This window comes from Anabrus simplex, chromosome 1 (genome assembly GCF_040414725.1).
Source record: "Anabrus simplex isolate iqAnaSimp1 chromosome 1, ASM4041472v1, whole genome shotgun sequence".
Taxonomy (NCBI): Eukaryota; Metazoa; Arthropoda; class Insecta; order Orthoptera; family Tettigoniidae; genus Anabrus; species Anabrus simplex.
In genome coordinates this window covers 537,760,864-537,783,897 of record NC_090265.1, presented here as the reverse complement: position 1 = coordinate 537,783,897, position 23,034 = coordinate 537,760,864, and the positions used below count along the sequence as shown (strand labels likewise).

The following is a 23,034-nucleotide window of genomic DNA, read 5'->3' as shown; positions in this document are numbered from 1 at the left end:
AACAAAGCCCTCGTATTGGCTATCGTGCGTCTGATGTGACATAGAACGTCCACTCATGTACATTCACATTGATAAACTCCAATCTTCAGCCTATGCTACCTGCCGTACCCCGGGTTTCCAAGCCACTTTGTTACAACACTTTCAACTGACTTCAACCGTCTTTCCCGATATGGCCACTGTTTTCCGTGTTGCACAATTCTTAAGCAACCTACACTGTCATGCCATGTGCAGACACTTACACAAATTAAAGTTACACATATGCAAAATTCCCTACTACAAATTCTTATTATAATATATGTTTTTACATATGAATGAACAAAATTACATGATTTTCATGACTTCAATATGATTGGGGATCGTTCATTTGTATAGTTACATGGCTTTGTGAGGGAAGAGGTAACAAATTATGCCGCAGACAGTGCCTATATCCTTTAGGTGATTTTGTGATGTTTGGGACATCACTGAATGTTTTTAATTATTGAACTATATATTTTTTACCGAGCTCGATAGCTGCAGTCGCTTAAGTGCGGACAGTATCCAGTATTCGGGAGATAGTAGGTTCGAACCCCACTGTCGGCAGCCCTGAAAATGGTTTTCCGTGGTTTCCCATTTTCACACCAGGCAAATGCTGGGGCTTTACCTTAATTAAGGCCACGGCCGCTTCCTTCCCACTCCTAGCCCTTCCCTGTCCCGCCGTCGCCATAAGACCTATCTGTGTCGGTGCGACGTAAAGCAACTAGCAGAACTATATATTTAATTGATAAGATGTATATATTTAATCACTGATAGGTCATTTTAAATTAAAATGTATATATATATAGGGCTTTTATCATCCATTTCAATCATCATTTCATTTCTTTGTATCGCGGCTATAACGTATTCTGAACGAACAAATTATTGGGTAAAGTATTTCAACATCACGCATATTTATAACTTGCAGTAAATTTTCCAATAGCCGTTGTGAGGTGACCAGAGTCAGCAGGCTAATTTCAGCCCAGTTCCAGGAAAAGTACGTCATCAAGGTTACGAGAGACCTTACCCTCTCCACCTCATGAAAAGACAGTTGATACTTTATTAACACCCACTTTTCAAACTCAGCTTCGAGACGCTTTATTTCAGCGGGAAAGTTCAGCCTATGTGAATGAACGTAATGAAGCAACGTGATGGACGCACAGCTATATATCGGAGAAGGGATGAGACCTCGAATCTTACTGGACCATGTGATAGGGCTGATGGAAGGAGACTTTTGAACCAATATATACCACCGACAAGGGCTGGAGAGGACACTAACATTCTCATTCAGATTCAGATTCGGAGATTCGGACATTCTGATTCTGATTCTCACGCTTGGAAGATACTCTTACTACGATTCTACGTCTACACATCGGAGAAGATTTTAACTTAGTTCACTTCGCATTTGAGTATATTCTACTCAAAAGTTACTCTCATTGGGACTTGTTATCTCAATGACGAGAGGTAGTCAACGGGAGACCGGTTTTGGCTAGTATAGGGCAGGAGAGCTTTTATTATGAGTTTAGCTACGCTACTGTTCCGTAATACGGAAGAATACGAAGGTATTCTCTCCATGAACATAACCCATGGTGGTTTTGCACTTAAAATTAGGACTCATTACGACTTTATGTAAGGAGTACAATAGGAAGTGTTAAAGACAGGAAATGTGGATGTAGGACTGGAATCCAACAACAGATGAGGCAGCCTGTACGAGAAATCCACCCATCTTCAGCTTCAAGACAACAGAGTCTACATTTGGTGAGCTTATGGCATAAGTTACTGCAAGTCTTCGCGCAACAGTTCATTTTCTTAAAGTTAATTTCATTCACTTTTTCTTTTGCTTCCGTAAGTTCAGATTTCGTTAATACGCCGTTACGTCACGTTTTCATCTTAATAAATAGCTGTTTTAATTTGTATTTTATGAAATGATTATTAATGATCCTTAAATTCCAAGTTAGTGTACTTAATGATTTGTGTTCCGTTCACCCCACCCCTGGGAGTTTTTTGAGTCTCATTACGTATTTTTATTTATTATTATTATTATTATTATTATTATTAATTATCTACTTTTGTTTTCAAGCCATAAGCTTGAAGACTGGCACCCTTGGGATACTGTTTCTGGAGAAACAATGACATATCATTTATTTATTTTAATATTAAAGTGACCCGCCACGTTATAAATTTGTCATACATCTGTGGGCAAAGTGGGCACGTCACAATTTTATTCTAAATAAACTCTCTAAAAAGGAAATCACTACTGTACCTCTACTGTACCTCATACCATTGGTAGATTTCACTTGGCATTTCTTTAACATAGTGTCTATAATAATTTTCTGCTTCTTACTAACAAATTTACAATCTTTAAATTGAAATTCTGTGTTCTAAACTGCCCCTGTAGGAAATTAATCCTAGCTTTGGCTGAGTAAAGACTGCATTTAGCTCGCATTAAATTTTGAGGTGCATTCTTTAGTCACCTTTTGAGAGACAATATTGTCTTTTCGGCATTGGTAAGAGAACTAGACTGACCCTGTATTTGACTACTACTAGGCTGACCTTGAACTTGAACTTCAACGTCTACTGTTGTCATCACTGCTTCACTCGCTACGTGATCCTTGTTCCTTATCCTCCTGATACTGTCCTCACCCCTTTTCCTACAGGGTGCCTTTCGCGATTTTACCGCAGTGGATAGGTATTTTGGTAAATCTGGAAATATGTGAGGCACCACTCATGGTTTTAATTTCCACCTAACACGAGGAAGTTCACAGTTTTCACCATTCACAATGAAACAATTAAATCTGCCAAAAAATGCAAGTCACATATTCTGCTTTTGGCTGACAATTGTTTATCTTTCTGCGGAATAACTCTAGCCCACTTTGCAAACAGAATATTTTCCTTTGGTGGCTTAAAAAATCGTCTAACATCACGCTTCCTTCCGTAACCCGGTTTACAACCAGAAACAAAACAGTACGACATTTTCTTGAAATAATAGAAAACTAGTTGATTGCACACACAACGCATTGCACAGATACTAACAAGGACTTTTAGAAAATTTTGAAACAAACAAATAGGTGTTAAAATTATCAAGACTTCACGCACGCTCTCTATACCTTCACTGACAGTTTGGCGCACATGTTGTTGCAGCTGGTTCATTGAGACTGCAGCGCCACACTCTGGCAGGGCCACCAATGACAGCGTTATGAGAGCGGTGTGATCACACTTGGTATTCTATTCGTCGTGGCGCATCTTGCCTCATCTCGAGTTTGAATAATGCACACACCTAGTATCCAGGTAGGTGTACCTACAGTAGCCGTCAGTTTCTGTACTTAGCTTATTCATTCGTGTACTTACCGCTGCATACAGTGCCAGAATGCGTATCCTTTATAATTATGTTATACTGCGTCCAAATAGACCTCGGTAAAAATTAAAGAAATGAGCGCCCTAGTCACTTGTTGACACATATTTACGGAATGGAGAAGGCCCATGGTTTGCTATTCGCACACTCGGCACAAACAACATTCATCTCCGTCTACCTGTAGGCCTACAACATGCTACTCGCCACACAATGCGGTAACAACACTCTTGAGATCTCTCGAAATTTCTCGCAAGAAATAGTGCCTGCGCTAGTCTCAAGAAATCTCGAGCAATCTCGAGACCTTGTCTCAGACTGCCCATCACTACTGCTAAGTCCTTGGGGATCTCGGCCTTTGAGTCTCACGGGTGCAACATTTAAAAAAAAGTACAATGCACACTGCTGGGATGTAAATAATGTGATAATATTAATAGATTGATAACAATGACAAAGTACCAAATTAAAAGTTATTTATTCACACACAGAAGTTAATACACCACAAAGAAGCACTGAACCACTCATATAACAGTAATCTGCAGATTAACTCTCATTAAAATACACACACAGTATTTTGTTCATTTCTGCTTTTCCCTCTCATAGTACTTCGAACAACAATGAAGCACTGAACTGTCTGTATAATTACTGCATAAGAATGCACGTTAACTACTTATTTGAGTTATTGAAACATATCTTCAATTGTTTGCTTCTGACTTTCACTAGGAGTCCAGTAATAAATCATTCATATATTTGAAGTTCTTGGAATTCCACTTACCTGTGCTGAACACCACGTTGCGAGACATGTAATGCCTGCCGCGTTTCAGCATTCGTAGGGAGTTGAGAGAATTTGGTAGCTCCATCGTATAGTTAAACATACGTACATACATAGTACATTACATACATACGTACATACATACATACATACATACATACATACGTCCATACATGTTCATTAAAGACTCTTATGCCCTTCATTGTTTGGTCTGCAAGCCTCTTTGATTTTTTTAAATGCCCCCATATAAATCTTTTGAAACAGTCTAACCATCATCGTCATGGTCTCCCTCAACTTCTTCTTGACAGAGTTCATTATTCTCGTAGGTAATTTATCCTCCTCCATTCACCTCACATGACCGCACCACCAAAGCTTTTTTTTATGCGTACAGCATCATAAATCGATTTAATTCCTAATGTAGCCTTTAACTCCTCATCTCGAGTACTCTCCTGACATTGTTCCCACCTGTGTGTACCAGCACTCATTCTCGCTACATTTTTGTTTGTTACTTCTAACTTATGAATAATATATCCTGAGTCCACCCAGCTTTCAATCCCGTACAGCGAAGTAGGTCTGAATACAATCCAGTGTCAAGGTAGTTTCGACCAGGAACAGACAGACAACTATTGATTGCAACTGCAAGTTCACTGCATTAACTTTACTGCAACTTGATTCAAACTCACTATACCACCATACATATCCTAAATACTTCAAATGATCTACCTGTTCCAATTTTGTATTCCCAACCTGACATTCAGTTCTGTTAGGTTTCTTCCCTACTGACATCACTTTAGTCTTGGAAAACCGGGTGAGTCGGCCCATGCGGTTAGGGGCACGCGGCTATGAGTTTACATCCGGGAGATAGTGGGTTTGAATCCCATTGTCGGCAGCCCTGAAGATGGTTTTCCGTGGTTTCCCATTTTCATTCCTTTTTCACCATTTTCATACCCAATTGAGGCCATGGCTGCTTCCTTCCAACTTCTTGGCCTTTCTTATCCCATCGTTGCCATAAGACCTATCTGTGTCGGTGCGGCGTAAAACCACTAGCAAAACAAAAGCTAATTTCCATGCCATACTCATTGCACCTATTTTCAAATGTGTGTTAGTGTAATGTTTATGAAGACTAGATGGCATTAACTACATTCAAAGTAGTTTGTAGGAGCATGTTAGTTATATGGCATGTTGCATGATTATTTTTGCTCTTCGAGAAAGATTCATGTGTTGTGCTACGGACTCGAACCAGTGACCATTAGTGAATATTACATTTTATATTTAAAGTCATAATACAAGGATAAGTGATTTGATTTTGGTCAAGATAGCGATCTGTGCTGTAAGGTAGTTCATATTTTACATCGTTTCTTTATTGAGTTTATTTTGTGCTTTGTTGTGGTATGATATTTAAACATTCAGAACGTTAGTGAGAGGAAGAAAACCAGACATAAATCTGAGATGATATATTACATAACTGATAATTGAAGGCAAGATATTGTGTATTCCTGAGTATAGATTGTGAGGAATATTTTGTGAATCCTGGTGAGATTTGAAGCAGTGAATGTTACGAGCCCGAGAGATTCCAGATTATATAAGGTATTTGGAAGAGACTGAATGAGCTTGCGTTATTATGGAGATAGCGCAAAGCGCTGACAGATTTATTATGCCAGGGAGCGGAGAAACAGATATGTTTATTTTCAAGTCAAGAGTCCCCTCGTCGCTGCGTTCGAATGTTTATATTCTGTTGAGATAGGGTCATTGAAGAGTAATTACGATGTTATTTTATACAATTCCAATTGAGTGGGTAGAACCACAGCTCAAGGTTATTTGAATATTTAATGTCATCTGAATATCACTTTAGTTAGAAGTCAGGGAATTTCAGGTATACTGTAATTGGATGTCTTGAGGGACATCGCTTCGATTCTCAACCGGATCAATGGACTTGGGGTTTTCACTGATGGTTGTTACCCTATATTTATTTTGTTGATATGTGTGAGTTATATTTCTTATATGTGTACTTGACAATGCAAATTCTGTTTTGGGGTGGTTGTGATTTATTGATTGTGGACTCGGTTCCATATGGTTGCCATGTTTTGAGGCAGGGCTTCCATTCCTACTGCACTAAAGCCAGTGTTGTTGTAAGTTTTGGGGAATTTGTATTTGTTTATATTCCGTAGGGCCCTTATTTTTATTTACTGTAATTTATTAAGGTATAATTTCCATGTTGGTGGAATTTAGTAATAAGACAGCTGGTTGTATTTGTTTGCGAGATTGAATTTTTTAAAATTGGATTTACTCGTGTCAATATTAGATCGGATGAAATTGTTCAGTCCATGTCAGGTTCGTAATAGTTTTTGTAGCAAAAATATGATAATTTCACAAATTTGATGATTTAATAAAATTGAATTTAATTATTTAATTGATGTAATTTAAATTTAACTTGTAAAAGGTAACACAGGTCAACTTTGTTTTGGAATAATAATGTTCAGTAATTTAATAATGAAACCCCATAAGAGGTAATTAAATGAAATGTTATGTAATGATTTAATTCCTGTTATAACCAAGCCATAAAGATGGATCCATAAAATTATGTAATGAAGTTTCAACCACTCGGTATGTATTTTCCTGAGGAGTTTGAGATTAAGAGAAAGTGTTGTTTTATGTCAGAGATTTAATGAGCGGAATTAAATTTTAAATGAATCGACTTAACGAATTTAACAAATCAAGCATTTGTCCTTATTGGAAAATTGTACTCAGAAGATATAACCGACTTTTGTAATATTTATTGAATAATTAATGGGTTTCAGTTGACATTGTGAGTAATTTTTATTCTTTTTATTGTTGTTTATTTCCTTTTTGTTGCCGTTCTGCCAAAGCCTTAAATAAATTTGTTTGCAAAATGTTCTCATTCATAATTTTTTATTTTATTTTTTTACTCTTTCATCCTTCCTGCTTATTCATTTAATATTAGTTTTATTTTATTTCCAAATATCACCGGGGTCACCTGTATACGACCCTGGGATTAATGCCGGTGCCCAAATCGTAGGCTGGAAGGGTAGAGTATGTTAGACCTAAAAGAAAGTATTCAAAGAACATCTCCCAGTTTAATGCACAGCTCTGCATAGACACTATTCTAGTTTTGAAATGTAATGGTAATCATGTTATTGTAAGTGCAAAAATATGTGCAGAGGGGTAGAAACTTTGTTTTGTGAAGGGAATATTTTGTAAATCTTCTATGTATAATGTCCTTCCTATTCTTGTACAGCACCTATCCAGCACATCTTTTTTTCATGTATTACTTCTGTTGGAACGTTACTGATTAATGTTTTTGTTGAAATGTTCAATAAATATATATTCTCTTATGTTCCAGAATATTTAATGTTGTCTGGGGTAAGCAGTCGACGAAGAAACATAAAACATGGGAGGGGGATGGTATTCTGGAAGTTGAAGGGAAGAGTGCTGTACTCAAGGTAATTGAATATCAACAAGTCAAATCTTATATAGAGAGATGATGTTGTTTGTGTCATCAGTCCATAGAGTGGTTTGATGCAGCTGTCTACGCCACCCAATCCTGTAATTACTACATTCTAATCTGCTCTCATCTGTTTGTCATATTCATACCATTCTTACCACCTACACTTCCCTCAAAGACCAACTGAACAAGTCCTGGGTGTCTTAAGATGTTTCCTATTATTCAATCTCTTCTCATCAAATGTATCCAAATCGATCTTATCTCACCAATTTGATTCAGTATGTCTTCATTTGTGATACGATCTATCCATCTCACCTTCAGTATTCTTTTGTAACACCACATTTCAAAATCTTCTGTTCTCTTTCTTTCTGAGCTAGGTATTGTTTTGCTTTCATACAATGGCTTACTCTACATGAAAGTCTTCAAAATCATCTCTCTGATTCCTATATCAATGTTCAAGATGAGCACATTTCTTTTCGTAAGAAAGGCCTTTTGTTTTTGTGCTAGTCTGCATTTTATACCCTCGTTAATTCTACTAATTTTAGTTATTCCACTACCCAAGTAACAATATTCATCTACTTCATTTAAGACTTCATTTTCTAATCTAATATTTTCTGCATCACCTGACTTCATTCGACTGCACTCCATTACTTAAAAAAAAATTTATTTATTTATCTTCATCTTGTACTCCTCCTTCAGGACTATGTCCATACCATTTAGCAATTTCTCCAGATCTTTTCCAGACTCACATTAAATAACAGTATCGTCAACAAACCTTGGTTTACCAAGTTCGATAGCTGCAGTCGCTTAAGTGCGGCCAGTATCCAGTAATCGGGAGATAGTGGGTTCGAGCCCCACTGTCGGCAGCCCTGAAGATGGTTTTCTGTGGTTTTCCATTTTCACACCAGGCAAATGCCGGGGCTGTACCTTAATTAAGGCAACGGCCGCTTCCTTCCACTTCCTAGGCCTTTCCCATCCCATCGTCGCCAAAAGACCTGTCTGTGTCGGTGCAACATAAAGCAAATAGCAAAAAATCTTGGTTTTAATTTACTCTCCTTGGATTGAGATTCTCTTTCCAAATTCCACTTTGATTTCCTTTATCGCATCTTCTATATAAACAGTGAAAAAGAGGGGGAACAAACATCAAACTTGTCTCATTCTTTTATGGATTTCTGCTGCTTGTTCATAGCCCCTGATTTGTATCACTGTAGACTAATTTTTATTCAAATTGTAGTTAATTCTTTATTCTCGGTTTCTGATCCTGGTCACCGTCAGAATCTCAAATAGCTTGGTGAATTCAACATTATTGAGTGCCTTTTCTAGATCTATGAACGCCATGTATGTGGGCTTGTCCTTAATTTGGTCTTGCAAGATCAGATGTAAAGTCACGATTGCATCATGTGTTCCTACATTTCTTTTGAAACCAAATTGACATTTTGCAGGTGTGAGATACTAAAGTGTGGTTCTTCACACTTGTCAGCACCAGCTTTCTTGGGAATAGGTGTAACAACATTCTGCCAAAAATGGGATGGCATTTCTCCAGTATCATACATCTTGCACACTAAATGGAATAACCTCCCCATGCTGGTTTCTCATAAGGCAGTCTGTAATTCTGAGGGTGTGTCATCAATTCCATGTGCCTTGTTCTTATATAGGTCTCTCAAAGCTCCATCAAATTCTGACTTCAGAATTGTATCACCCATTTAATCAGTATCATAGAGAGATAAGGAACAAGAAAGGAACACATAACATGACACACACAGTGTAGAAAGAATAAGGAAAAAAATAGCATTGACGTTCATTAAATACAAAGGATATAAGTGTTTTGGGGGATCATGTAGGAAACAGAGACTAACTGTCACAGTATAATATAATTTCTTACAATCCTTTTCACAGTATTTACTTGCTTTTTCATATTGAAATATCATTTTCTTTAACCAAACAATAAAAAGTTTAATATTTAAAATTTGGTGAATATCTTATCATTTACTTACTTGTTTACAACCTGACTTGTGTCAGGGACGTTTTGAAAGAAAGATCTCAAGACATTTGTGATGTATTGCACTACGTGCGAAATCATATTTCACTTCCCAGCTGGTTTTATTTTGTTGTTGGCTCAGTTTTTTCTTCTTTTCTGCAGTGTTGTGAATAGCCCTTTGTTACTTTCTATTCTTAATCACATGAATGTATGTCTACTGATGACAGTTGTTTTACAAAGCTTACTAACAATATATATTTGGTTATGTCCAGGGTTCTTTTCCTTCAAGAAGTTGAACACTTAAGATAGTTTTCCTCTCACAAATTATTTTTTACTCTTTTTACTGTGATCCACTGAGAGCTGACTACAAAAGATATTCTTTAGACAATTATCTTAACAGAGTTATTATAAATTCTAATCAGTTCAGTATCAGTATGGTGGATCGATAGCAGAAGAATATGGAGCAGTTGTTTTTAGGTTGCTTCCATATCATTGTGAGCTGAATCCCATTGGAATGGCATCAAGTCAGGTAAAAGAGCACGTTGGATGCCATAACGTTAACTTCAAGTGAGAGAAATGGAAAATATATAAGTAATAGATTTGAATCAGTCACCTAGGAGCAGTGTTTGAATTACCGTAGGCACGTAGGAATAGGAAGTGTGACATGAAAAGCAGATCAAATGCGAAGTGACATCAAACCTTTAATCAGTAAGTTAAATAGCAGTTCTTCCAAGAGGTCAACAGCAGTGAACAGGCCTCGGTCACCAATGATCTGCATTTAGAGCTGTCACCCAGGTGGCAGATTCCCTTTCAGTTGTTTACCTAGCTCTTCCTTAAACGCTTTCAAAGAACTTGGAAATTCATTGAACATTTCTCTGATAATTTAATACAATCCCTTACTCCTTGTCCTATAAATGAATATTTGCCCCACTTTGTCCTCTTGAATTCCAACTTCATCTTCATATTATGATCTTTCCTTCTTTTAAAAGCTCCGCTCAAGCTTATTTGTGTTCTAATGTCATTCCATGACCCAAGACTCACTGATAGGTGTTGGACTAGTAACACTAGTTGTGTAAAGTTTAGATAAGGTGTTCATTTCTACATTGGTCAAAAAAGTCTTGTATGTTATGATTTCACACAATATACTGGTCGGTTCACTGGCCCCTTGCGACTGAGTTTAATGCATCCTGCCACTTTTACTGAAATTCTGAAATACATCGATTCCACCCCTTATACCGTGGTAATATAACGAGCTGTGCATTTACGGGCTAGAAGAGAGGAATTGTGAGCGCCACTATTAATTCATTATGGGTACCTCAAATGAACCCATAAAACAAGTACAGATACGACGAACACGTATCTTACAACAGGAGGTGCACACACAGACCAGGAGCAGGTATTGTATAAGCTGGAAACTGCTCGCTGCATGTCAGTTCTACTAATAGCTCACTTGGCAGGGGCGCATTGGGAGTTGTGATTGTGGATGGTGCTCGAAGGATTGAATCCCATGCAAGAATTTTTTAAAAATTTTGTTATTTTGCTGCCAATTGGGTGGGATGTGATAAGGTTGGTTACTTGATAGCTTCCACAGACTGATTTGTTTATTTGTATATTTGTTTGTATATTGTTTATTTGGCCCTATAATGGGCAGTTTGTATCATGACAGGGTATTGAGGTGCGTTGGACGAGGATGAAGAGGTGATGATCTGTGGCTAGGGCACTGGCAACTAATTAGCTATGTCGTACATGTTCCAAGCTTCGTAGACCACAGGTAGGGCAAAGTGTGCCCTATTGGAACAATAACAACATGCGATGGCAGGTAGATATGTAGCTGTGCGAACTCCCTTCCTTCGAGACAAGTCACAACATGAAGGTTATTCACTGCCTTGTGATGTATTATAGTGACGAGTATGTGGATATGTTACTCGTCTATGGAGATATTAGACAGAACACTGACCAGGAATAATGCTTGTATCAAGAACGCTGTCTAGATAGACGACAACCGACAGGCATGACATTTCAGAGTTTGGAAAGAATTTCTGCGGGCTACTGCATCCCTAGGAAGGATACAGCTTGTTCAAGATCATACCGTGACATCTGCTCACAATGAAGAGGTTGTGTTGGATGCTGGGTGGTATTCTGTCAATGGACCCTACAGCACGTGGACTGATCCTTCCTTTTCAGCGACCATCTTATTTACGGACAAAGCATGGTTCCACTACAAGGGAACCTTAATTGCCATAATATGCATTACTGGAGTGGATAATCCCCATTGCTTACGACGGGCAGCTTTTCAGGTAAGTGGGGCGTGAGCGTATGGTGTGTCATCTTCATCTTGATTTGACTACTGGCAGGCTAAATTACACCCCTTAGCTCATGGATTCCTGGCTGATGTGATTAAGCTTCTCGGCTAATATTCATACTTACTCGCTTATTACATGAGGTTTCTAGGAACCCTGTAGCACTTTACTTTCACTAGTTCATGAGTAAGAATGATGTGACCCATCTGTTTGACTATACAGATTTGAACTGCATAATTTAAAATACTGATTATAAGAATACCACAATACACAGCCATTGATATGGAAGGTTGCTTCATCACTAAAAATGAGGCGCGAAAAGGTGTCTTCATCATCATTTTCCATCATTCCATCATTTTCATCTGTTGTTCCTTGTCAGCATGTCTCAGTGCCTGAACCAGCTGAAGTCTGTACGGTTTCATGTGTAGGCACCTTTTGAGGACATGCCAGATACTGGTACTGCTCACCTGAAGCTGACGGGCGACCTTGAGATGTGGATTTCTGGGGGCTCCGAGTAAACGCCTCTTGGATTCTCCTCACATTTTCTTCTGACATTTCTTCGTGGTTGACCAGGGCTTTTTCCTTTACACAAACATCCTGTTTCCTGGAACTGTTCGAAACATCGTCTGATGTTCTTGGGAGAGGACCTGTACGCGTCATCGTTAAATCTCCTGCGGAACTTGCGTTGCACTGTGACCACAGACCCAGTCCGTGTGAACGCAACAACACAGTATGCTTTGTGCTGAGGTTTCGCCATTGTTAGACTCGTGCGGCAATTGAGTGAGCTCACTGCTGTGCAGGTTGTCAACATCAGAGATCCAACTACAAAGTTGCCTGGGTTCAACCTTCCTCGCTCCAGCTGGACCACACTTAACAGGATACATTGTGGAGTCGGAAGAAGAGCTTCTGCTCTGCATTGGTAAGGCTGGAAAAAACCTCCAGCTTGTGACTGTGGTGCCGAAATGCAAATCATCGGGCACATTCTGAAAGACTGCCCTCTGCGAGCTTTTGCTGGTTCAATCGAGGACATACTTCGTGTGACCCCTGAAGCACTCTCTGGATATTCGTCTATAAGAGACTCAAATCTCTCCACATCAACCTTTTTAATGTGGACTTTGTATTTATTTTTTTAAATCTTTTTAGCCAGTATAGAACTACTTTAGTCAGGTTTATGGAGGTTTGTCTTCTTTTTGTGACCCCAATACTGTTTCATCCTTTCTGAACGTAATTTTCCTTCTGCTTCTGGAATCACTCTTCCTATTCTCTGCTTGATGATTTTTGTCTGTAGTCTAGGTGTTTATTTTTCAATATCTTGAGTGTATTTGTTTTGTATTTTAAATATTCTATTGTAATATGTAACTCTCTCATGTCTTATTTAAGTTCTGTGATCCATCTAATATTATTCTTACTCTTCCATAATTTTCCTATTATTTTTCTACTGATTCTATTTCCTGGTGACCGTATTAGATGCCCTAAGAATGATATTTGTTTCTTTTTTCATTGTCCTAGTCACAGGTTCTAGTTCTTTATAAACTTTTATTGGAAGCTAGTTTCAGGACTCCATTTACTTCATAATTTTTATTTATACAGGTTCTCACTATTCTCCCTTCTAACTTGAGTACTCTATCTATTGCAACTGTGTTTGTTGTTTTGAATAATGTTTCACATGCATATGTATTCCTCCACCAGGGAATTGTTACTGCTAGACATGAAGCGGGGCTGTTGTGTATACATTACGTCAGCTCGCCACGTTACGACTGCCGCGGACGGGAGGGGGCAAGAGGGGGAACGCATGTACAGTCATACAGTGAGAACAGTACCACTAAGCAGCTTGAAGTTACATTGTACTAGACGATGAAGGTCCTGCACACAAAGGATAGATACCAGGTTCTTCATCAGCTGTGTCAGTCTCGCTATTCTCACTATTGTCCGTACCAGGTTCACTTGGCAGTATCAGTACCCATATCACTTTCTTCAGTGTTATCACGACACTCATTTTAATTTGTATTTTCATCATCACTATCATCACTGTCAAGGCCAACATTTATGATATTTTCTGTGGCTTCCTCCATTAGCCCATCCCTGTACCAATAACTTTCCCCAATTGTTCGTACTTTTTCGCAAGCTTTTGCCCAGTTCTGTTGAGTGATTTCACGTTAAGAAGTGTTGGTCAGTTCCTTTAGGGTTTTTAAGCTAATAGCAGAGACATTTTTAGCAGGAATCTTTTGTTTTAACAAATTCCAAATAAGTTCAATCAGATTAAGGTCACAGGACAGTAAACCCCTTTTGTTCTAACATTCTATCCACTCTATATGCCGGTTTTGGCTTATTAAGTGTTATACGTTTCAAAAGTTCATCTCGTTTCCACAATATGTTATGCTGAGTAAGCCAGTCTACCATTTCAGCCTTACGAGATGCATTAGTGGGGGCTTTATTGACTTGCACAGTATGATAGGGCGCGTTATCGATAACAACTATGCTCTCGGGAGGAATATTTGGAATAAGTTTATCTTCTACCCATTTCTGATAATTGCAGCTATTCATTTCATCGTGGTAATCTTGTGATTTGGATTTTGAGTCATAAATTAAATCTGCTCCCTCTATGAAACCCATTTTCCCTCCCGCATGGACAACAATAGCTCATTGTCCTGGACTGTGATTCGTCATAACCCCTGCGACATCTTCATGTTGCCAACATTTTTTTTACAGTGTAGTGTGTATGAATCCACGTTTCATCCGTGAACACTGCTGGTTTATTTGGACCCTTCGCGTTATTTCTTATAGCTCGTAAGTAGTCTGCACGTCTAGCAACAATGTCTGACCTTTCCGTGAGGATAGTTCGTTTATTTTTACACTTCCGGAAATAAAACCCTATTTCTTTTACAATTTTCCAGAAAGTTTCCTTTCCTCACTTAAACTGTATTTCCTGTTTCGCAAATACAAGCAGTTTCCACAATGTTGGAATTTCTTTCTTTTGTTCATAATACTCTAGGAATTTTCTACGAGTACGACATTTATTTTCTTTTTTTTCCTTTTTTTTTCTTTCAGACTGTTTTTTTTTCGTGGTCTTGTAAGCTTTTCGCCGGTTTGCTCCGCCTTTTCATTGTCTTTCACCACAAACCTGCTACGCAGGCGTAGCAGGGGGAGAGGTGATACTCCCACGTGGCGCATCCCAGGTGGCGGATAGGGGGGTCCTAACCGGCTTGCCGGCGGACTTGAGGGAAATAAAATACCTCTCGCGGACCAAACACACTACCCCCTGCGGGTGGGGGACGCACATGTAGAATACACCCGCGGTATCCCCTGCCTGTCGTAAGAGACGACAAAAAGGGGCGACCAAGGGCTGACTGAATTAGAACCATGAAACTAATTTTGAATCGTACCATCACGCGGGGAACACCATAGGTTGCCTGTACTTGCGAGTAGTACCACTAAATTCGGTACGAAATGGATTTGTGATTAGTAGCAGTAAAAGCCTGGTCTGGTGGATTCCAGTACCCGTGCATCGTACCCATGTGAGCAACACCGCGGGTTGTACCACTATATGAGCAGCACCGTGGGTCTGCGTTGCCTGTGATTAGGAACACCACGGGAATACCGGCGCCCGTGTTTAGTACACCTAGGTGGGGAACCTTCTCGGTTTGCGCTGGCTATGAGTTGCGCTATTGTGAGAGACACACCATAGGTCTGCGTTACTTGTACGTATTGCAATACTTGTGAGTAGTACCATCTTTTGTGGAACACCGTGAGTCTTCGCTACTTCTGATTAATACCCCAACATGACACATACCATGGTTCTCTTTTACTCGCGACATGTACTATTCTGTGGGTTCTTAGACGTGGATTTTGCACCCTCTTTGGACACCAAGCATCATTGTGCTTTATAAGTGCTTCCTTGGTCGGTAATAATGTTATTTTCGATCTGTTTTGAGTCCGATCCACTGGTTTTTGTTTGTTTGTTTTGTGTTTTGTTGGGTTCCTGTCCATCCATTCATTCTTCATGACATATTTTATTTTTATTTTGGTCAGTGGATGCCTTTGAAATTTTTGTTATTTCATTTTGTACCATTAGGGGCCGATGACCTTCGATGTTGGGCCCCTTAAAACAACAAGCATCATCATTGTCTTTCAAAATATTTCTTACGTTTTTTTCAGACGTACCAACCATATGTGCCACCCTTAAAATTGCTTTTTGAAGAGGTATAATGACTTAATCTTTTTTCTCTTGCTTACAAAACTGCACGACATTGTATATCATTTTCTTCTTTACGGAATGAGTTCATTTTCCCCCCCTTTTCTGTTTCAGCGTTTCCATTATTATTATTATTATTATTATTATTATTATTATTATTCGTACTATGTACTATATGTTAAAGTACATTTGATCTGAGTTTAACGAGGAAAAATGGCTGCCAGTCAAGTTGAACTTCGATTTTCCGTTGTATAAACGCTAATCTAAGATCATCTCGTCTCGATCTAAGTTCAGATTTGACTGGCGAATATTCGTCGGTTAATCTCCTTGAACCTAGATCATTATCGTTCATATTAAACATTGAACTAGCCCTGAAGACTTGAGAAGTGTTTCCTTGTATCGTATCTGCGTAAGAATACCGCGCCTTAATAATATCGAGATGAGTTATAAATATCTTGAATGCTAGTAGTTAAATAATATTGCTAAAGATCGCTAGATTTTTTCAGAAGTGAGGTTATGTGAATAGCCTACTGCCATACCAACACGTTGTTACTTAGTTTTATGATACTGCTTCAATAATGAATTATTTTAAATTATGTTTCAAGTTTACAAAACAAAGCAACTGTGTAATATATATATATATATTTTTTCTTTAGCAGGGATGTCAGATTATTCCGACTTTTCGTCTGATGAAGAAGAGTTGATTTTACGATGAGCCCCTCGCGTCTTTCGGTACAGACGGAATCCTATGATTGAAATGAGTGATCAAATGTTCAAAATGAGATTTTGTTTCTCGAAAGATGTTGAGGAACGACTGGAACTGAAGTTAAGGGACACACTACAAAAACCTACTCAAAGAAATTATCCCCTGTCATCCATGTGTATGTTTTATGCTACAAGAAGTTTTCAAATGGTTGTTGGAGATCTATTTAAATTGACAAGTCAACGGCTTTCTCTTTCAACTTTGATGTCACCATATCGGTTCTTTTATTTTCTATTATGTGTTTGTACCTCGATAGTACAATATCCACCAGATCGTCCTTTTATTTCGGTGTGAAATTCGCAGAACGCTCCTTTGAACTTCCTTCCATGTTTACTTCGCGAGATTTCTTCTTCTCCTTCTTCGGCAGTCACGGCAGTTTCGTATTTCATTTGTTTACAGTCACGGCCAGGTCAATCCCGCCATTTATGTATTATCCAAAGGGCCTAGCTATTTCGTATTTCATTTGTTTTGCGGTGTTGCCACGTCCACTTTTTTGAACTCCGATTACATTTGAACTACACATGTGTAAACCAAGTTCAGTTTTATACAACGCGATGAAGTTGTAATCTCAGTTCATTTTCAGAACTAAGTTCTTAATTGATCTCCAGTCAGATGTCTTTATACAACCGGGCCTAACTGTTTTCACTTACGTACACGGGTTCACTAATCTACAACGCACAATGCACGACCCAGCACGAATCATTCACTCACACGACATGCGATGAGGTTTCGCTGGTGACAACTGCACCTCTATCCCAGGCGTGTGGCTGGGCGGAGCGCATTAGTTCCGATTTCCGCCACTGGCAACAATTCGCTGACCGGGTAATAATTTGTGGCTGGGTGACTGTTTTGTGGTGTTTCAGTTTGATTGCTATTGAGAGACACTTTTTATTACATCTATTCTTGGTAACATGCTGTGCTTTAACCAGTTTATCTATTCTATTTTGCCATGCTGGTTTCTCGTTCAGGTTATATGTGATTATTTCACCTGAATATTTCAATTTTTCTACAATTTTTATTTCTTGGTCTGCCAGCTTAATTTTGTTTGCAAGCAGAAGTTGAGTTAGCATAATTTTTGTTTTTTCAAATGAAATTTTCAGATCAATATTTTGAGCTATTTCCTGTAAAGATTTTATTTGTTGGTTTGTTTCCTGAATATCATTGGCCAAAAGAGCTAGATCATCAGAAAATCCTAGACAGTAAATGTATCTTACCCTTCTGGGTTCCAATTTTTATATTTTTTGAATCGTTCTTGTACCATTCCCTCAAAACATACTCTAGTGCACAGTTAAAAAGAAGAGGTGACAATCCGTCACCGTGTCTTAAATCAGTTGTTACCAAGAATGGTTCAGAAAGTTCTCCTCAGAACTTAATTTTAGAAATTGTATTAGTTAGATTTTAATCAATTTTGTAGCCTTGCTTACAGGTTAACATTACATTAAATAAAACAATACTTAATACTATACTGTAATAATAAGAATGAAACAGATGAGATTAAAAAAAAAAAAACCAGTTACAACACTTGCAAGTTTTTGTAGACTCAAGTAGCTTGAATGGTTTAAAAAAAACCAGGTTAACCAACATGACAGCTAGAGAAGGACTTAGGAAGCGGCTAGGGTCCCTAAGAGGGTGAATGATTACTTGATGTTTTGAGGAAAGAAATGTAGATGGTGATTACCCTTGAATTCAACATTTTACTGACAAATTAAAATAAAGAGTTGAACAACATAAAAACGAACGGAATTATGAAATAAATATATTCATTCACAATAAAATCAGTTGGCAGGTATTTGTTACCAGCGAAAGTAATTTCAAAATACATATTAAACAAAAGCGAAAATTAGACTTGAGAAAGGAGCAAATACAATCATCAGAGAAATCAATTTATAAGATGAAAATTAAAGGGGTTTGCATATTTGCGTACTACATTATTAATTTAAGAAAAAAAAAAGGAAATGATAAAACTCGATGCATGGGCCAAGTTAACTTGCTCCCAAACCAAAAACACTTCTGGCATGGAGCAGAGGATAATTTAGCATTAATCGAGGGATACAGAACTACGAGAGGCAATCCTGGAGGAAATAAAAATGATTATATTAATTACACAGTTTGTATAACCAAAAGGGAAAGGGGAATTGCCTCCAAAACCAAAAGGATAATGACTAGCTGCAAAGCTAAGTCATTACGACAAACATATTGGCGAGTATGGGTAGTGAGGGTAAACTCCCATGCACTAAGAAAATTTTACATTTAAAGTAGTTAAAGTTCTAAAACAGAAATAGCGCGTACTGCAGAGGCAGGTATCCCCATGATGGGATAGACGACGAACCCGTCTGCTCCCTAAGCCGGTCAGCAATCAAAGACGCAGAAAGCTTGCTCCGCTCTCACGATGAGCCCGAAGCCATAGATCGTGCAATCACAGGTGACCAGTCAGGTCGCGGAATTTTTGCTCAATATTCATATTCACCAATTAAAATCGCTCTTATTCCTACCAATAAGAACTTTTTTCCGAGATCATTCTATCTGATGAAGCTGGAAACAACTAGAACCATCCTTCTGAAATCGGCATGAGCAAGTACCCTTTGCCTCGAAAGTACATGCCACGAAAATTTCACAAGGATACATAATACCAATCAAAAGTACATCGATCAAAAATTTCCCAAAAAAAGATTTCCGATATAAATTGTCCTTTACAGTTCATGATTTCCTACAACATATGCCAACATTTCTTTCACCGTAATTCTTGCAATGTTCGTTTATAGTTCCAAATAATAAATAATTTTCTTCTTCATCAGCCCAAACGATATTAAATGCCACACAAATAATTTTACATTCAACTAGTTTCCAGGTCAAAAGGTTCAATTCCAAAATAAACAATTAATGAATATTTTACAAAACAAAATAAGATTATGATGACTTTAAGCCTTTCCTGTCCCAACTCATGTCACAAATTTTACTAGCTTTGGGTGAAGTCCGAAATGCCTTAAAATTTTTAATAATTATGTTCTGTGGATGGAGTCGAAAGCTTTCTTGAAATCTATAAATATTATTGAAAGGGGCTGGTTTCGTTTTCTGTAATATACCATGACTAGCTTCTAAGTTATTATTTGTTCAGAGCAGTTTTCCGAGGTCTGAAGCCTCCCTGGTATTCACCTAACTCTTGATCAATTTGTTCTTTAATCCGATTATATAATATCTTTGAGAAAATCTCATACGTGCAGTCAAGAATGGAAATACCTCTATAGTTGTCTGGATTACTTTTTTCACCTTTCTTATGAATTATATTAATTGTACCTGATGTCCACTGTTCCAAAAATTCTACAGGATCACAATTACTTATTAAATTATATTATATGTATCGATATATACTTACATTCCCGCAACCGAAGCAAATACTGGATCATTAAGCTGTTCTTCATTTTACGTTGGCGTTTGAAACCACAGTGCCTGATGTTGAATATATCGTGCTGATCACCGGGAACTGGCAAGTTACTTCAATTGATCTACTCATCTTCAGCTTCAGGTTTCTTTTAAGTGACTTACATTTTACTTCTGAATTTTACAGTGTCCTACCCCCTTCATTTTTATATCTCCTCTTCTACTGATCCAGAGTGAACTTGATCTTTTATTTTATTTTTCCTACGCATTGTTTTTCATGTTTTAATCGGCTGATGATGACCTGGACTAGGGTCGAAACCGGTACCACTTCTACTTATTATTAAATAAGAATGTAATCACTGCATTTCTTATTCTTTTGTATTGAATAGGTTGAACCCCTTTATTTATTATTGCAATTTTAACTGTGATATTTTTCAATACGGAACAATGAAATTTTTATCTTAAAATAGCCTTCTATTACCAAAATTTTTATTTTAATGACAGGAAAAATATGTTTTGGATTATTTGGTCACTATAAAGGTTGTATTTGACAATGAAGACAGTTTTTATAATTTTACCACATTTATGGGACATTTATTGAAATGTAACTAAAACTTTACAATAGGCAATACTAATAAGACTAATAATAAAAACAGACGGATAACTTTCAGTCCCCAGAATTAAATCAAATACAAGGGAACACTTACAGGCCTAAAAATGACAACTAAGACAGAATTGTGGAAAGTGCAGGGACCCTATGAGGTCCATGGAAACGTATGATGTTATGAGGGAAACTCATCATATTAACATAATCAAAACCAATATTACAAGAAACAAGTCATGACATAGGAACAGATACTTAATTCACAAATCAAGGTGTTTCAAATACTTTAACAAATACAGTTCCACGACACGGAATCAAGACATACTTAAGTAACTTTGAGAAAAATTGTTTAAAACGAAAGTAAGTGAAAGAACTGAAATTATGGCAACGGAAATCTAGGGCAAACTTGGACACGTTAAATTAAAAACTTTAAAAATTACATTAAGCAAGGAAATACCAAAAAGCTAAAGGAATAAAATTAAATCAAGCAAAATTAGAAAACATAGAGAATGACATAAAATTTACACTGAAATAACACTTACCAATAAAAACTGAAGTTCCCGAGGGAAGCCCTCGAGCATGAGCACTGGCTAGGGCGGTCGGATGTAAATGATGCTGAGCACACACATCATTTTTCCGAAGCTGGCAGAAGACCGGAAATAGCCTGATCACAATTAACCAATAAGATCAAACTTACACTAGATTCCCGTTCGCCAATACAATTGCATGACCATATATGGTCATTTCCTGGCCTACTGCCGCGAAAGGAATTACATCACCTGTTTCAACATCGGTAACCGTGCGTGTGGTATAGGATGCCTCTCAACAAAAGCACCTTACAAAATTTTACATCAGATTACAATTTTGACATACTGAATTACAAAAACTTACATACAAAAAAATCACTGTTTGCATCTTACAATGTTCATACCTTTCAATATTTCTTGCCTATGGCCTAAAAAAATTATTACACACATATTTAAATTAATATTTCTTGCCGTTTCATAAAATAATTCCAGCAGAGTCCAGAGTTACAACCAAAAATGAAATTAAGGCGCAATTAAGCCAGGAATACCAAATCAAATTCACAATACTTTACCAACAGGAACTCAAAAATGAAAAACGAAAGCGATGCACGAGTGCGCATATAGAAATCCAACTCACTGATATAAGAAATAAAAAGGCACAACTACAACCTTCATACCAGAGATTACCAGATAACCACATGACACACAAGACTACCAAACTTATCTATCCTCCAACATATACACAGACAACATCACCAAACCACCAAAACAAGTGCGACGATCCCTTAATCAGCATAACCGACCAGTGGTAAAAGGTATGAACGACCTCAATACTGACTCTCCATCACACATCACAAAACACAGTACACACACACACAAACACCCGTGCGATGACACATCAAGAAGTACCCACAATAGAAAAGGTAAATACATGACCTCAAGTACACTTGAACTTATCACACAATAATGAGACACTTAGGGCCAATATCGTACTCCCAGGAGAGTAATGGCTCTCAGCACCTTAAGCTCCAAGTCTCAGTAACACACATATGCCTACCCAAGGCACCCAACAGAGACTCACAATTATTTACAAAATGGTAGGACAGATATGGAATGGCTACCCATATTTTAAACTGTACTCAGTCTAGAGAATCCCATACTTCTTCAAATTGAGTGCATAAATTTTGAAGACACGAAACCCATAATGCAAGAAATTTTAACATCCGAGAAAATCGAATAAAACAAATAAGCAGGAAAATTAATTGCAGAATATTTCCTAAATCGTAACACCTACAAAATTTCACACATGATGAATTTAAATAACAAAAAACTAAAATCTTGATGACCTACAGACCTCTTTGAATTTGACAACAATTTATAGCTCAGCATAAGAACACCCAAATGAACGTTTGCAGAAAATCTTCCTAGTATTCATTTTACAGTAACAAGGGACCTAATTTTCCATCTAGGCACCTAATATTAAGAAAAAGATTACAAGGAATCTCATACCAGACGCACCAGATTTCAAACATGTCACGAGAACAAGTGCAGATCCATAACCCGTCAAATTTGCCCAAAATGAGCCTCGGCGAACCACTGGTCTATTAATATGGTGAGCACGTTTCACCCTACAAGACTATCACAGTGAATGTAGACCCTTCCTAGGAAGTATAGGAACACACGGGTAAAAGAATATACG

General features: G+C 37.8%; 1 protein-coding gene across 1 annotated transcript in view; it reads left to right on the top strand.

The window, feature by feature from the left end:
• The window catches only part of LOC136869107 (DNA repair and recombination protein RAD54B), a 329,880-nt gene that overhangs the window by 43,119 nt on the left and 263,727 nt on the right, over nt 1-23,034 (top strand). Inside the window, exon 4 of the mRNA XM_068227115.1 lies at nt 7,492-7,591. Within this exon, the coding sequence (XP_068083216.1) occupies nt 7,492-7,591 (100 nt within the window). The remainder of the gene's footprint in view (nt 1-7,491; nt 7,592-23,034) is intronic.